Source organism: Mustelus asterias, chromosome 1 (genome assembly GCF_964213995.1).
Source record: "Mustelus asterias chromosome 1, sMusAst1.hap1.1, whole genome shotgun sequence".
In the NCBI taxonomy this organism is placed as follows: Eukaryota; Metazoa; Chordata; class Chondrichthyes; order Carcharhiniformes; family Triakidae; genus Mustelus; species Mustelus asterias.
This window is the reverse complement of record NC_135801.1, coordinates 18,263,513-18,280,663: the sequence shown is the minus strand read 5'-3', so window position 1 is coordinate 18,280,663 and position 17,151 is coordinate 18,263,513. Positions and strand designations below refer to the sequence as shown.

The 17,151-nt window shown below is 40.8% G+C and overlaps 1 protein-coding gene across 2 annotated transcripts in view; it reads left to right on the top strand.

Annotated features, from left to right (window-relative positions):
- Window positions 1-17,151, top strand: part of stx18 (syntaxin 18) — a 160,173-nt gene that overhangs the window by 110,955 nt on the left and 32,067 nt on the right. Inside the window, exons 3-5 of one of the 2 annotated variants that reach the window (XM_078210141.1) lie at window positions 270-344; window positions 11,743-11,858; window positions 14,286-14,363. In XM_078210141.1, coding sequence (XP_078066267.1) covers window positions 319-344; window positions 11,743-11,858; window positions 14,286-14,363 — 220 coding nt within the window. In that variant the 5' untranslated portion in view covers window positions 270-318. The remainder of the gene's footprint in view (window positions 1-269; window positions 345-11,742; window positions 11,859-14,285; window positions 14,364-17,151) is intronic. The other variant, XM_078210140.1, reaches the window with a different exon arrangement.

Sequence of the window (17,151 nt, the reverse complement as noted above, 5' to 3'; positions counted from 1 at the left end):
CCAATCAGCACCCTTTTCTCATGAAGTATAAATTGTTATTCCCTCTACATTTGATATTCTTGTAAATTGACCTGATGGGTGCAAGACGAAAGGCATTGACGATGTGTGTCTTTTTTTTGAGCAACATTTTGCTTTTATCGAATTACCAGTCGTGTCCCATTAGAAATCAGCGTTGGAAATTGACATTGTTGATTATAAAAATGTGATTAAAATATGTTAAGTAGAAATGTAGATCAGACCCCTAAACAGGTACCATTTATGATTTCTAGATCTACTACGTATGAGCTACTTCACTGAAATTACAATTGAACTATTGAGATGTTCCTGTTTAAAGAACATTGCAGGTTAGCGTACTGCTGCATGATAGCACTAAAGTAAAAAGGCAACTTTACTAACCCATTTTCAGGACTCAATTAAACAATCTTTTACCCATTGTTCTACTTTAGACAATAAGCCGGGATTTTACGACCTTGCTCGGGCGAGGCTCGTAAAATCCTGCCTGAGGCCAATGGAGAATTCGGTTCTACAAGCCTTGCCCGCCCCGATAATGTTCCGGCTATACTATCTGCGCCCTCTGAGAACATGGTGACTTCAAACCGGCAGGTCTTTAAGAAAAGGAGCAAATTGGAATCCAAAAGCTATAAAATTTGAGTTAACATAGTTATTTAGAAAAGTTAATGAATTTAAAGGGGAGGGAAACTAAGGACATTTTTAAAGCAAATTAAACCAAAATAAAATTCAGCAACGATAATTAAAACTATTATTACCAGAGTAACGCTCTCAAGAATAAGGGGTGCAGGGAGCAAAGGCTTATTTGTACATATGGAGATAAACCAGATTTCATCTTCCTTTATTATTGTTTTGCTTGCAACCTCTCAATTTCTCGAAGGACAGTGGTTACACAATGTATGTAATACTGTTGAACAGATAAAGTTCCATTGTTTATCCCATGCATTCAGGTTTTAACCAAGTATCATTGATCCTCAATTCTCCCACCAGCATAACACTACAGTTAATGTCATCTGTCAGGTTTCTTCACATCGCACCCAGATTGGATTGGAGCATTCTTTCTTCCTAATGCTAGCACAAATCTTAGTGTCACCTGCAAACTTTTGTATAGTTTCCCCGATGCCTTCACTCAGATTAATATGGCTCATTGGTAGCACTCTTCATCTGAGTTAGAAGGTCATGGGTCAAAACCCTGCTCCAGATCGTTGAACACATAATTTAGGCTGATACTGAGGCAGTGCTGCACTGTCAGAGGTGCCGTCTTTCAGATGAGTACTTAAGCTGCCCCTTTGGATGGATATCAGAATTATTGATGTCCTTCCCTACCAACTTGTATCCTTCAACTAACCTCATTAAGGACGATTGACTGGTTGTCTATCTCACTGAGACTTGGGGGACCTTGTTACTGGGTTTCCCTATATATTAGATTGATTAAGTTCAAAAAGTATTTAATTGGCTGTGAGGACGTGAAAGGTGCTACATAAATGTAAGCTCTTTCCTTCTATTAATTTAAATAGCAAAGGACCGTCCCTAACTCTTTCCTGTGGAACTACGACTAGAAACCACTCTACATATAGGACCATTACCATGAATAACAATGGGCTTCCTACAAGAATGCAATCTTTATCCAATCTATAATCTGCCCTCCAGTCCCAATAGGCCCTTTCAAATAAAGCATGTGGCGCCTTGTCAAAAACTTGTGGAGTGGCCACGCATATATTGTTGATTGGGCTACCTTCATCCATTAACATAGCAACCTTCTCGCAAGAATAACAGATTGGGACATGCGACCATTTTCAGCAGTCATGCCAAAAGTCTCTAATAACCTCTGCCCTGTCCAGCTGACTGCACAGAGCATCTGTAATGATTGCTTTGGTATAACTGTAAGAAATCCTTTCCTTTCTTTTTAGCAGAGATAAAACATCAACCGGTCAGGTTTGCAGTAATAAGGACTTTCCTTGGATCTCTGCAGTTATAGCAAAACGTAGAGACTGGTACAACTTTGGCTTCAGGTTGCAGAAACTTAGTTAATTATAAACTCTGAAGGGTGCATTATTCTTGCTTAATTCCGTTCGGCTGCTTTCATATAGCACACCCACTAGTCCAGGTTGGGGTTTACTTTATGGAAGTGTTGTCAACATCATATGCTCAGTGCAGTAGCTCTGTTATATTTTTCTTATTCTTTTTGAGACAGATTCACTGCTTAATATTTATCGATACCAAGGCATATGTTGGTGTTCACAGCACCCGAGGCCATAAAGCAGAACTATATCGCACCACTTAGTCAAGAAATGATGAATGATGACATGCTTGGTTGCTGGTTTGAAGCCTAATGCTGTAAGTTTGATGATAATTAGTACAGTGGTGTAGACAGAAGCATCTATTTGTCAGGGAGTGGAATTAGAGGGGATAATCAGCAGACACGATTGAAAGTTCACATTCTTTCTCGTGCAGGCTCCCACTCTCTCTCAAAAATCTTAACCTCTTTCTACAGTTTTCAAAGTAAGAAGATTATTTTTATCATAGCACAAGCAAAATGTGACGGTGCAGGCTACAAAAAGATGTGTGATAGCAGTCATATTGACTATTATTTCTCATGTTAACTGATATTGTTAACAGCTCTCCTCAGGCGCTGTCCTTCTGCAAATCTGCTGTCATCATCTCTCTCATCGAAAAAAATAACAGCCCTCGGTTCCCCCCTATCCTTGCAAAATACCACCCCATCACCAACTCTCCTTTCCTCTACAAAGTTATTGAATGTGTTGTTGTCTTCCAAATCCAATCCCATCGTTCCTGGAATTCCAGGTTTAAATCCCTTCAATCTTGTTTCCAACCCCGCCGCAGTACTGAGTTGATTCTGATCAAAGTCACATGACCGTGACAAAGCAAAACTATCCCTCCTGATCCTTCTCAAACTGTCTGAAGCCTTTGATGCAATTAACTAAATCATCCTCCTCCAACACGTTACTCCATCATTCAACTATTTGGGATTGCTGTAACCTGGTTCCATTCATATCCATTCAAAGAATCAGAGAATCATAGAATCCCAGAATCCAGTGCAGAAGGAGGCCATTTGGCCCATTGAGTCTGCACTGACCACAATCCCACCCAGGCCCTATCCCCATAACCCCATGCATTTACCCTACTAATCCCCCTGAGACAATTTAGTTTGGCCAATCCACCTAACCTGCACATCTTTGGACTGTGGGAAGAAACCGGAGCACCCGGAGGAAACCCACACAGACACAAGGAGATTGTGCAAACTCCACACAGACAGTGACCCAAGCTGGGAATCAAATCTGGTTCCCTAACGCTGTGAGGCTGCAGTGCTAACCACTGTGCCACCCCTTCATATCCATCAAGCCATAGCCAGGGAATTATCTGCAATCAATCCCTTCCTGCTCCCACACCATTACCTGTGATGCGCCTCAAGGATCTAACCTTGGCCCCCTCCTGTTGCTCATGCACGTTCTAACCCTGTGACATCATCAGAAGACACATTGCAGTTTCAACATATACTGCACCAGATCTACCTCAGCACCGTCTCTCTCAATCCCTCCACCATCTCTAAATTGTCACAGTGTTTATCTAACGTTCAGTTCTGAATGAACAGAAGTTTCCTCCAGTTAAATATTAAGAAGGCCAAAGCCATTTTTTTCAATCCCTACCGCAAACTTGATTGCCTCTCCACTGACTGCATCTTGAGGTGAACCTATTTGACACCAAGATGGGTTTCTGACTCTGTATCTGTGCCATCACTGAGACTGTATTCTTCCACTTCCATAACATCCCCTGGCATTGTTTCTGCCATAGCTCATCTAGAACATAGAAAAGCTACAGCACAAACAGGCCCTTCGGCCCACAAGTTGCGCCGAACATGTCCCTACCTACTCGGCTTACCTATAACCCTCTATCTTACTAACTTCCATGAACTTATCCAAACATCTCTTAAAAGACCCTATCGAATCCGCCTCCACCACCACTACCGGCAGCTGATTCCACGCACCCACCACCCTCTGAGTGAAAAACTTACCCCAAACATCTCCTCTGCACCTACTCCCCAAAACCCTAAACCTGTGACCTCTTGTGGCAACCATTTCAGCCCTGGGTAAAAGCCTCTGCGAATCCACTCTATCAATACCCCTCAACATCTTATACACCTCTATCAGGTCACCTCTCATCCTTCGCCTCTCCAAGGAGAAAAGACTTAGCTCTCTCAATCTATCCTCATAAGGCATGCCACCTAATCCAGGCAACATCCTTGTAAATCTCCTCTGCACCCTTTCTATGGCTTCCACATCCTTTCTGTCATGAGGCGACCAGAACTGGGCACAGTACTCCAGGTGGGGTCTGACCAGGGTCCTATACAGCTGCAGCATTATCTCCCGATTTCTAAACTCAATTCCTCTATTGATGAAGGCCAGCATTCCATATGCCTTCTTAACCACAGCCTCCACCTGCGACGCTGCTTTGAGCGTCCTATGAACCCAGACCCCAAGATCCTTCTGATTTTCCACACTGCCAAGCGTCTTACCCTTAATATTATATTCTTTCATCCTATTCGACCTGCCAAAATGAACCACCACACACTTATCTGGGTTGAAGTCCATCTGCCACTTCTCCGCCCAGTCTGGCATCTTATCTATGTCTCGTTGCAACTGCTGACATCCCTCTACACTATCCACAACCCCACCAACAGATCTCTGGGGCACTCCACTGGTGACCGACCTCCATGCTAAAAAAGACCCATCTACAACCACTCTTTGCCTTCTGTGGGCAAGCCAGTTCTGAATCCACAAAGCAATGTCCCCTTGTATCCCATGCCCCTTCACTTTCTCAATGAGCCTTGCATGGGGCACCTTATCAAACGCTGCTGAAATTCTTCAATGTCTTTGTTACCTCTAGTCTTGACCATTCCAAAACCATCCTGACTAGCCTCCCATCTTCTACCCTCTGTAAACTTGAGTTAATCTAAAACTCTGCTGCCCATGACCTAACTCAGACTAAGTCCCATTCACCCACCACCCCCTACTCATCGTCATTGGCTTCTGATTAAATAAAATTCTCATCCTTGCTTTCAAATCCCTCCATGGCCTCCCTCTCCGCCTCTATCACTAATCTTCTCTAGGCTTACAATTCTCTGAGATATTTGAGCTCCTCCAATTCTGGCATTTTAAACTACCATGATTTTTGATTGCTTTCCTTCCTTCCTTTTGAAATGCTACCTCGAACAAATTATTGGTAATCTGTCCTCATGATACCCTTCTCTCACTCAATGTCAAATTTTGTTTGATAACACTCCTTTGATTAGACACTTAACTTCGTTAAAGGTACTGTAAATACTTGCTGTTATAATCAAACCTTTCTAATGTATAGTAATAAAAGATGTAATTCATATAGGATGCTTTAGATGCAGAAATGGTATGAAATACTTTACCAGGTTATGAAGGGATACAGAGAAAGTGACAGCACATTGGTTTCCCAGTCCAGCCTCTGCTGGAGAATAGTCTGTGATGACAGACTGAGAATCTAATGCAACAAAAAAAGGTTTTGACCCATTAGAACTAATATAAACCCTTTAAAAGTTTATTAATCCATTCAAAAGATCCCTAAACTCCATTGCTAAGTGTACACAGCTGCTTTGTGAATATTTTTTCAAGTTAGTGAATATGAAGAACTTCAGCTGAAATGCTGATGAGAATCTCAAAGGTGTCAACAGCCTGTCAACACTTTGATAGCTCTACAATAAGTTGTATCTTTGTGATGTAAACTGAGTTTCCAGCTGTCTCCAGTTTAATCTCTGTAATATTGTATTTTCAATGCAGCATAGTGTTTGTATGATTAGTCGTGTGATATTATGGTGTGAGGGTACGAGATCAGAAACCCCAAGGTATGTTCTGAAATCAGACTAGACCCCAACAGTTTTCTATTTTGGCATTAATGTGAGGATAGGATGTTTCACTCCAGGCACGATTCTACTGACAAATGGGAAGCTTTTACCAAACCAAACTTTATTCAACAACATAGTTTAACTATAACAAAAGAATTAGCTGAACATTTAACAATTGAACAATATTTAAACATGACAAGATACAATTCTTAACTGCTAACCTATCCCTATGAGTTCCAATTCAAGTAATATTCATCTTACAGACTAAAAACCCCTTTTCAAAATCAGTTAGCAAAACATGGGCTTACGTGTTTGTACTTAGGTTACCAGTCCTAGAGTTTTCAGAGCACTTCTGGAGAAAGAGGCAGAATGCTGCTCATTTTTAAAAATGAAAGAGAAACTTTACATCTTGCAAACTTAGCTCTTCCCATTAGCACATGACTCGGTCCCTGTCAATCACTCTACTCTGAAACCCCCAGGGGCAAAACCAAGCAAACACAAATGTATTAACTATGTTTAGACAAACACACCATTAGCTAAAATGAGTTATTATCCTGCAGTCTCAGCATGGAGCTGCATTTTTTTTTCCAGACAAATTAACTCCTTGCATCAAAGCATTGCCTCTTACAAGAAACTTGATGTAAATATCTTTCTTAAAGGCACAGAGTCATCACAGTGGTCTGTGATATGGTATGATTATCATGGCCCATTTTCCTATTGTGAATTAAGACATCCAAAATTAGTTTGCTTTGCAATCATAAAAAATCTTGCCTTTATATCAATAAAGTAAAACATGTAAAATATGCGAGTATTTGGGTTGCTGTACTATCCCAGTGTCTTCTGCCAATCTCCTGAAATGATGGGAACTGTGAAATTAAGAGATTGGCACAAAGCAATTGACCATTCCAAATATGAGATTTACCTTGGTTGTATAGCATAGTACACAACATAATCATTCTTATCTGATATTTTCCCATGTATGCCACCCAATTTTAAGAAAATTTACTCAGAAATGTTTTGCTCTACAGTATCTTCCATCTTTTGGATTTACAGGGCATGCATTGAAAATTCAATGTAAATTCCAACATACGTAATTACAGTTTAAAAAGGTCAATTCATAAACCTTTGTCTGTGCTGAGTACAGCAGAGAGTGGAAGGTAGAGATTTCATACAGTGAAGTGATTGCTGTAAATAAAGTACTCCCATTAGACTGTTCAAATATGAACTGATGTAATGGAAAATGGTAGTTCAAAAAGAGGGGAAATTATGTTTGAGTGAGGGCTCTCTACGTATATTGGAGAATTTTATTGTATGCAATGGATTTACTTCTGAGATATTGATAGCTTGCAGTGCCTATAGGTATTAGTTGTCAGGTACGGACATATTGAAACTAGCTTTTGTGCAATATATTTTAGTTAACCAATGATTATATTACTGCCAACACAACCTGACAGTTATATCTTGTTCATCAGTTACATTTACACACAGCTACTGGCTTTGATCAACAAATATATATATTTATATCGAGCACATAGGTTCACATTTACAAAGAAAAGTTAGTTGAATCACCTGTACACCAGCATTGCCACCGAACAGCCTTTAAAAACTATGAGAATGATACCAGTCTCCAGAACATTAGAATATCAACGTATATAAGAACATAAGAACATAAGAAATAGGAGCAGGAGTAGGCCATCTAGCCCCTCGAGCCTGCCCCGCCATTCAATAAGATCATGGCTGATCTGAAGTGGATCAGTTCCACTTACGCGCCTGATCCTTATAACCCCTAATTCCCTTACCGATCAGGAATCCATCTATCCGTGATTTAAACATATTCAACGAGGTAGCCTCCACCACTTCAGTGGGCAGAGAATTCCAGAGATTCACCACCCTCTGAGAGTAGTTCCTCCTCAACTCTGTCCTAAACTGACCCCCCTTTATTTTGAGGCTGTGCCCTCTAGTTCTAGTTTCCTTTCTAAGTGGAAAGAATCTCTCCACCTCTACCCTATCCAGTCCCTTCATTATCTTATAGGTCTCTATAAGATCCCCCCTCAGCCTTCTAAATTCCAACGAGTACAAACCCAATCTGCTCAGTCTCTCCTCATAATCAACACCCCTCATCTCTGGTATCAACCTGGTGAACCTTCTCTGCACTCCCTCCAAGGCCAATATATCCTTCCGCAAATAAGGGGACCAATACTGCACACAGTATTCCAGCTGCGGCCTCACCAATGCCCTGTAGTTACGATGCACAGTGAAAGCAGAATGCAGGACCTAAAGTGATGAAGGAAAATAATCAACATTGGTGCAATCAGTGGTCATGAACAGACCACTGGAAAGCTGACTTGAGTAGGTACTGGAAGTACATTGAACTGATGACTTTTTTGAATGAAAAACCTACTGTACATGAAAAATTAACCAAGAATGCAACAACAAGAAAGGCGGAATAAAATGTATCATGATGATCTGGTTTAGCTCAAAGGAGGCACTTCTAATCTCAGAGCTCTGTTGAGTCATGCAGGAGTGTTCTCTTCCTGTTGGGGAACACTTCAGCAGTCACGGGCATTCAGCCTCTGATCTTCGGGTAAGCGTTCTCCAAGGCGGCCTTCACAGCACACGACAACGCAGAATCGCTGAGCAGAAACTGATAGCCAAGTTCCGCACACATGAGGACGGCCTCAACCGGGATCTTGGGTTCATGTCACACTATCTGTAACCCCCACGACTTGCCTGGGCTTGCAAAATCTCACCAACTGTCCTGGCTGGAGCCAATTCACATCTCTTTAACCTGTGTTTAACCCTCTCTCCACTCACATTGTCTGTACCTTTGAGACTTGATTACCTGTAAAGACTCGCATTCCAACCATTATCTTGTAAATTGAGTCTGTGTCTATGTATGCCCTGTTTGTGAACACAACTCTTCACTCACCTGAAGAAGGAGCGACACTCTGAAAGCTTGTGCTACCAAATAAACCTGTTGGACTTTAACCCGGTGTTGTGAGACTTCTTACTGTGCTTACCCCAGTCCAACGCCGACATCTCCACATCATGAGTTATGGCTGAACAGTGCTAAAAGTGTATTGCAGTAAGCAATTACACATGAAAGGGCTAAGCAAACTCAGTGGCTGCTAGCTGTTGCAGTATCTATCAGTAGAATGTTGTGAAAAACCTCGATGTGTGAGGAGATACAAGCCTTCAGCAGAAGCAGCAAATAAGGAAGACTAGCTTCGCTGAATTGTGTGAAACAGTGACTGATTAGAACAGATATTCCTAACCTGTAGTCAGCATGTAGGATTTTTGATCATGGAAAAAAACTACGTGTATTTTGCACCCCATTCTGAACTTAATTCTTTGGGCCATAATACAAAAATGTTAGGTTTTAATGTTGTGATATGTTGTAACACCTGACACTGAGAAGGACAAGTGGCAACATCATGGGAACATCAACCTACAAGTTCCCTTTCAAGTTGCACATCCTCCCTATTTGGTCATTAACTACCACTCCCTCATTGGTGTAAAAGGGAGGAAATTACTATCTGGAACACCATGCCCATGAGGTCAAGACAAAGACCCACCACCACAGAACAACTAGGGATAGACAATAAATGCAGCCATGCCAGTCTTAGCTATATCCCATGAACAAACATTAAAGACTTGCAACTGATGCTTGAAGCAATGTTTTCCACAGCTGCATGCATACTGCAAAATTCTGTAAAAGCGTAGTGTGACATTAGTGTACCTTTAAGAGATGGGTTTTTAAAATCATGTTCCCCACAGCTATCAGTTGCCGAGTTGTCTATAGAAACCCTTTTATTGCTCCTTCAGTGGCTTAAATGGGGTTTGTTTATTTTTACTCTGGGTTGTTTTTTGTCCCTGCATTGTTCAGAGGAAGGTCATGTATTCTAAACATGTATTCTGCAGAGTTAGTTTGAGAAGGGACATTAAACTGAAAGCAGTGTCTTTATTTCTCTCTCTCTCTCTCTTTCTTTCTCTTTCTCTCCCTCTCTCTCTTTCTCTTTCTCTCTCTTTCTCTCTCTCTCTCTCTTTCTCTCTCTCTTTCTCTTTCTTTCTCTTTCTTTCTCTCTCTTTCTTTCTCTCTCTTTTTCTTTCTCTCTCTTTCTCTCTTTCTCTCTCTCTTTCCCTCTTTTTCTTTCTCTCTTTCTCTCTCTCTTTCTTTCTCTCTTTCTCCCCCTCTCTCTCTCTCTCTCTTTCTCTCTCCCTGCTTTTGGAAATTTTGCTGGTTAGCTGAAAGTGAAGCTTCTTACCTTCCTGGAGTAGAGAATCTGATGTTCGTGGCTTCACCAGAGTCTCTCCCTGGTGTTCTGGGAAACTGTTCTGACTTCAAACTGTTCTGAGTGAATCCGGAGGTTAGCAGTTACAAGGTTGAGAAGTTAGGATTTTCAATTCTCCAACTAAGGGACTCAATTCCAGTATCACATGATCATTAGTCTTTGCTGCGTTAAACCTGTGGAAAGGGTTTTTTATCTAAAGGAAGTTTTGTTTGATTGGAACATCTTCGATATATTTGTTAAGGGTTATACATTAACATGGTTGTTTTGTTTTTGTTTGTAATTGATAAAAGTTAATTGCTAATTTTCTTTCCATACATGTTAACTATATTCTTAAATAAACTTTGTTTGATGATAGCTCCCTAGTAGGTCATTTGAATCGTACCTGAGTTGAAGCATATCATGCTTATCCTATCCAAATTCAAGGTGCAAAACATATGATTCAGGTGGGTTCCATAAAACACTCTGACCTGAACCATAACAGGAAAACATTCAAAATTGATGAATCACAGTGTAAAGCAATGAAGTATTATTGATAGATTTCACAGGGTCTTCCTGACTGCACAATCAGTATATCATACCTAAAAGCATACAACCCTAGACTGTTATGTAAGCATTTTATTTGCACATATTAGTTGAATTATAGTCGTGCTTTTGTGCTTTTTATATCCCAAAATGTTATGTTTTATGTAGGGATGCTTGTGGAATGTAAATTTATAGCGAAATGACAGTAATTCATTAGGTATATTCTCTACAAAACTGTATTAAATTTTCTTCAGCTTTAGCAGTGCTTTTCTGGATGTTTCTGGGTGCACCCTTGTCTGTGTTGGTAAACACATCAAGAAGGAAATCTCTTTCTATTGTGCTGGGTTTCTCAGGCAAAATGAGAGCTCCAAAATATTTATAATGAAAGTCAAACATTGGTTTCATCATTCCACTTCCCCGAGGGCACAAGGTTAAAATGCGGCTATGTAACAGCATCATCATAATTCTGTTGGCTGTGTGTTCTTTACCATGTCTATGGGGCATTGTTGATCGCTGTGACATAATCCAAAGGTATAATTCATGGATTGCGACCTTGAAATTGCTTCAATGACTTTAGTGCAAGTTTGTGCTAAATTCTGTACAATTCTTTACATTTCCAAATGATTATTGTGCTACAATAGCTTGCTCACCCAGCCATGTTATAGGACTAAGTACTTCTAGATGGCTATCACAAATCTGACAATCTAACTGGGAAATCTCTGTGAAGTCTATGTTCTTAAAATACTGTCTAAAGCTCAAACCAATCATTGGCTATTCAGACTATAATCGAATAAATATTGTGTGCGATCGCAATGACTGAACTAAAATAATAGGTCTTTAGATGGTTAAACACTTGACTGTCATTTCCCACTTGATTTGCTGTATCGTTTTTCCAGTATTGTGTATTATAGGTCCACTTGTATATGTTTGATATGCTCATTTGAAATGTCACAGTGAACCTCCAATTGGTTTTTCACTTCCACTTTTAAAATCTGCCTTGTAACATTATTTGCTTGCTTCTTTTCACAGTTTTGTAATGTCAGAATATTCTAGCATGACAGACATGGAACGTGACCAGATTGATCAAGATGCCCAGATTTTTATGAGGACGTGCTCTGATGCCATCCATCAGTTGAGGGCAGAAGGTAAAAAATCAAAAAGTGTGAAGCTTAAAATTTCCAAAGCCTTTTGATAAATTGGCTAAAAAGCCCAACTGCTGTAAATAAGCAGCTGGAATTCATAGAATCCTTATGAATCCCCAGAGGGAGGCCATTCGGCCCATCGAGTCTGCACCTACCACAATCCCACCCACACAGGCCCGATTCGCGTAACCCCACACATTTACCCTGCTAATCCCCCTGATACTAGGGTCAATTTTAGCATGGCCAATCAACCTAACCCGCACATCTTTGGACTGTGGGAGGAAATCGGAGGAAACCCATGCAGACATGGGGAGGAAGTGCAAACTCCACACAGACAGTGGCCAAGGCCGGAATTGAACCCGGGTCCCTGGCACTGTGAAGCAGCAGTGCTAACCGCTGTGCACCATGCCACCAGAAACGTTTAGAACAAGTTAACCGATGGTGAGCTTATTACAGTTATTAGTTTTATTGGATGGCCCAAAATATTTTTTAGAGTGGTGCGGAAAGAAGTGAAGGAACTTTGCAGGACCTGTCCTCCCATGGTTAAGTATCTGAGGTAGAATGCATAACACAGTAGCGTGTCAGTGGATCATTGAAGAAACATCTTAAAGAGCAAACAGTTTTTCACACCAGATATGTGTCTGAAGTTTCTATTGGCTACTGTTTCTATCAGCAGAAGTTCAAGAACAATTTTCAATGCTATCTCACTATTAGTTTAGTGAGGAAAGAGTTTTGAAGGGGTTTTGGGGGAAATTGCAATTGAAAGCAAGAAGAGCCAGAAGTATGAGAGAGGCCTCAAATTGCATTGATAAATTCAAACTTCTAAGAATTTGCTAGTCTTTGTTCTCTTCAGGTGAGGCAGTGGTGTAGTGGTATAATCACTGGACTAGTAACCTAGAGACCCAAGGTAATGGTCTGGGGACCTGGGTTCAAATCCTACCAATTTCAATTTTTAAAAAATTAAAATTAAAAGTCTAATGGGCATGAAACGATTGTCATAAAAACCCACCCGCTTTATAATGTCCTTTAAGGAAAAACCTGCTGTCCTTGCCTGGTCTGGCCTACATGTGACTCCTATATACTGTCCAACATTGTGCTTGTTTTCCCGCATCAGGAAAGTATTATTTTTCCCTTTGTCATACGAGCCATTTTTGATTCTAGTTGGCCATTGTCAAGGACTGTTACAAAGTTTTTAGTTACAACAAGAAAACCAATCGTTCCCCTCAAGTAGCCAAACAACGTAACAGAGTGGTTCCAAGATGGACTTTACTATAGCCAGCTGCAGGACCCTGAACGTCCATTGAGGGCATTCAGAGTGAAAATTCAGAAATACAAAGCTAATTAAAGTCTCAGCATCGATAACAAGTATTTAGCATATACCTATAAAAGAGTTGGAGTTATCTCTGTCCAATCATAGTTATGGTTACATCATGCATACATAAGGGTATAATGTCCAATTAAAACTTGTGCATGTTATATCGTCAATAAATTATAGCTACATCTCTGACCAATGGTATCTCAACCTCCCTCTCCATTGTTCCTTGTTCCAATGGGCAGATATGAACTGCAGCTGCACATCATTCGATGAGGTAGTCCTTGAACCTTATCTGGGCTTACTTTAATCAAAACCTGTCATTTGCACAGAGCTTTCCCTGTGTGACTGAGGTTCAGCTTTCAGCTTATGTGATTTTTAAACTTGTGTGATTTTTAACCCTTTCAGCCATCATGTAATTGTGGGTTTGTTTGAGGGATCAGGACCCATTCTCAACCTGACGTACATGTACTATGAATCCTTTCTGGAGTCAGGTGTGTCTCATTGAGGTTAATTGAACCAACTCTTATATTCATTAAAAAAATAGGCAACAGCACGCGAATAGGCATTACTTCATCAGCACGAAGGTCACCCTGGTCAAACTCACTGTCCGTTCTGACCACAACTGTAGCAACTGAAACTGTCTTAGTTCTCCTCGTCACCTTGCCAACCACACAGCCATTGACAGACATTGGTTTTCACTCCCTCACCTGTAATTTGTACTGACTGTGGCCGGAATTCTCCCAGTCACACCCCAGCGCTGCCAGCGAGAATGGCGAATTTGACGCTCGGCCAAAACTCCGTTCCCATCAGCGGGACCGAAGAATCCCAGATGTAGGCGAGGTCGGAGAATCAGGCTTTGTGTCTTTATAGCTAACTGTAGATGTCAGATCCCGTGGGAAATAGTTGAAATAATTAATTAAAGAATGTTGTATTGGTTTTCTGTCCGTTCTGCTATGTATAAAATGAAGGATTTGGGAGATCCTGATGAAGGGTTCTCGTTAACTGGCTCTTAAACTGTATACCGTATTTTTCAATATGATAGTTAAGCCATGTGATTAATATGACACAACATTGTGGATAGTGTTTGCATTAAAGACCTATTATCTCCATTACAGCAACCAAGAATGTGATTTCTCCCCAAGTAAAGGAACACAGGGAACATGTATTGGATTTGCTCGATATTTATCTGAAAAGTAAGTTTTATCTATATTTTGATCAGTAATGTGGGAAAGCTTCATGACTTTAAGAAACACTGCAAAAATGGTTATGTAAAATATTACTGTATTAAAATGCTGACAAAGGATAATAATTGTACATTTCAGCTAGCTACATTTTTACAATGAAATCAAGAGTGCATGAACCCAAAATAATCAGTAACAGAGAATCTTAGAATCCTAGAGTGAAGAAGGAGGCCATCTGGCCCATCGAGCCTGTATCAACAACGATCCCACCCAGGCCCCATCCCCATAACCCCATGTATTTACTCTGCTAGTCCCCCTGACATTAATGGACAATTTAGCATGGCCAATCCACCTAACCCGCACATCTTTGGACTGTGGGAGGAAACCGGAGCACCCGGAGGAAACCCAAGCAGACACGGGGAGAATGTGCAAATTCCACACAGACAATCACCTGAGGCCGGACTTGAACCCATGTCCCTGGCGCTGTGAGGCTGCAGTGCTAACCACTGTGCCACTGTACAGCCAGAGAGTGGCTAGCAACCAACACCGGCGAGTGCTGACCACACACTAATGCAGTACAAGCAGTCCTTGACTTGACGGCATTCAAGTTATGACAGTGTTATTATTTGAGTTACAATTTTTATAAAATTATGCCATCTTTCGAATTTGCAGCATTGGTTTTGACATCAGCATGCCATGCCAACGAACAAGCTCATTCATACGTGCACTGACATTCTGCAGCACCCCTCTCGCTGACTCGAGGCACTCAGTTTCTGCTCCAACACATTTTGACTTAGTGAATCGTTGTTTCCAAACTTTTCTTCAAATTTATATTTTGCAATATTATTTTATTGCTTTTTAAAAAATTTATGGATTGAGTCCAAATTTCAGGGTTATTTTGGTGAAAATAAGCGGCACAGTGGTTAGCACGGCTGCCTCACAGCGCCAGGTAACTGAGTTCGATTCCCGGCTTGGGTCACTGTCTGTGTGGAGTTTGCACATTCTCCCCGTGTCTGCGTGGGTTTCCTCCGGGTGCTCTGGTTTCCTCCAAAAGATATGCGGGTTAGGTGGATTGGCCATGCTAAATTGCCCTTTAGTGTCAGGAGGACTTGCTAGGGTAAATGCATGGGGTTAGGGCCTGGGTGGGATTGTGATTGCTGCAGACTCAATGGGCCGAATGGCCTCCTTCTGCACTGTAGGATTCTATGACTTTATTGGGTTTTGATCCTTGGTTTAGGAACCAATCCCTAATTTAAAACACTATCCTTATGGGGAAAATCAATTCTGACTTGCAGCATTTTGACTTGAGGTGCATTTTCAGGAACCATAGTGACTGAGAACAGCCTGTAGATGCAAAATTGCAGTCGAAATGAATGGAAAAGGTAGTCATAATAGGTTAAATCACTAAAAGAATAGTGTTACATTTTTCATTTTTTACCTCAGATCTTCTCTTCGTGCTTGACATCAAAGGGCAATCCTATAAAAGTGGGCTCTTTCTTCTTGCAAGCTGGAGTCTAACTTTATGCATGCAATATCTACTGATGTAATGAACCCAGAGGCCAGACTCAAATCCATGTCATTGTCTTTCAGTTACTGGATATGTTATTAGCCCGTTTGTGATTTCTTAGACCTTCAGAAATGTTAGAACAGACACCTATCAGCCACTGCATCAGTTTATGAGCTACAACACAAATATAAGAATAATAAATAGATAAGGAAAAGACAAATTGCAAATTTACCATTCTATGCAGAACATGCCAATACAGAAAATAATTAACACTCAGAATTAAAATTGGGCTTGTCTTTTGGCAAAAGACTTTACATGGGGTTTAGGTTCTTACTTTCATGGAGCTTCCAGATGTGTCTCGGTCCTGTTATCTTAGGAATATACTCCCTTAGATCTACACAGGTACTCTTTGAAATTGACCCAGAACAAAGGATTTTGATATATGTAACCCCTGTGATTGCATCATCTCTGATTTCCAAGGAGGAAATTGCCTGTTTCTAGCTATTGGGAAGGACTGAAATGTTTTCCTTTGAATATAAATCTTATTAAACAAGGCATGACAGCTCTTCTCACACACCCTTAAATGAACGAACCACGAAGAACTATTGCAAACTTGCTTTCAGTTCCGCTGAGGTTTATTGAAAATTGGCAATCTCATGTGTCTTGCAGTCCACCCTCGGAATTCTAAGGCGTTCAGCAGGAGGTTGAGCGCTCTTCAGTGAATCATTCACTACTTTTCCCAAAACCTGCCATCTAGGAAAGCTCCAGGATCCAGAAAATGCCTTGCTGGATTCTATAATGCTTGGATTCAACTGCTGCCATTTTGCTGAAACTACTCCATTGTTTCGTACTCTCCCAAGCACTTCTAAAAATAGTTAAAATTGTATCACTGCAGAAAGACAAATGCTCGCGTATGCGCTGCAAATCCATTGTTAATGTCCTGTCAATTACATGATTCAGGTTAAGAGAAACAGGTGATGGGTATTAATTGACTTTGAGCAGATATAAATAGGGATAGCTGGGACACTGGGTTGAGTGGGAGGAGAACTTCGAGGCTGAACAAGTCAAAAGCATCTCAATGTTTTAAGAAAAGCTGCACTTTGGTTTCGGTTTCACCAGCCGGCGTGGATCCTAGTAGCTCTCATTTCCGTCTTCGGCAGTAATTATGAAATATTAACCAAAACCTTACCCCTTAAGTGAGTTGACACAGATGGTGTCCGTATTGGAATTTCATGTAGGGCCAGATTCAGTGTGATATATTGAACATAGCTCAGTTTTGTAATGGAACTTACT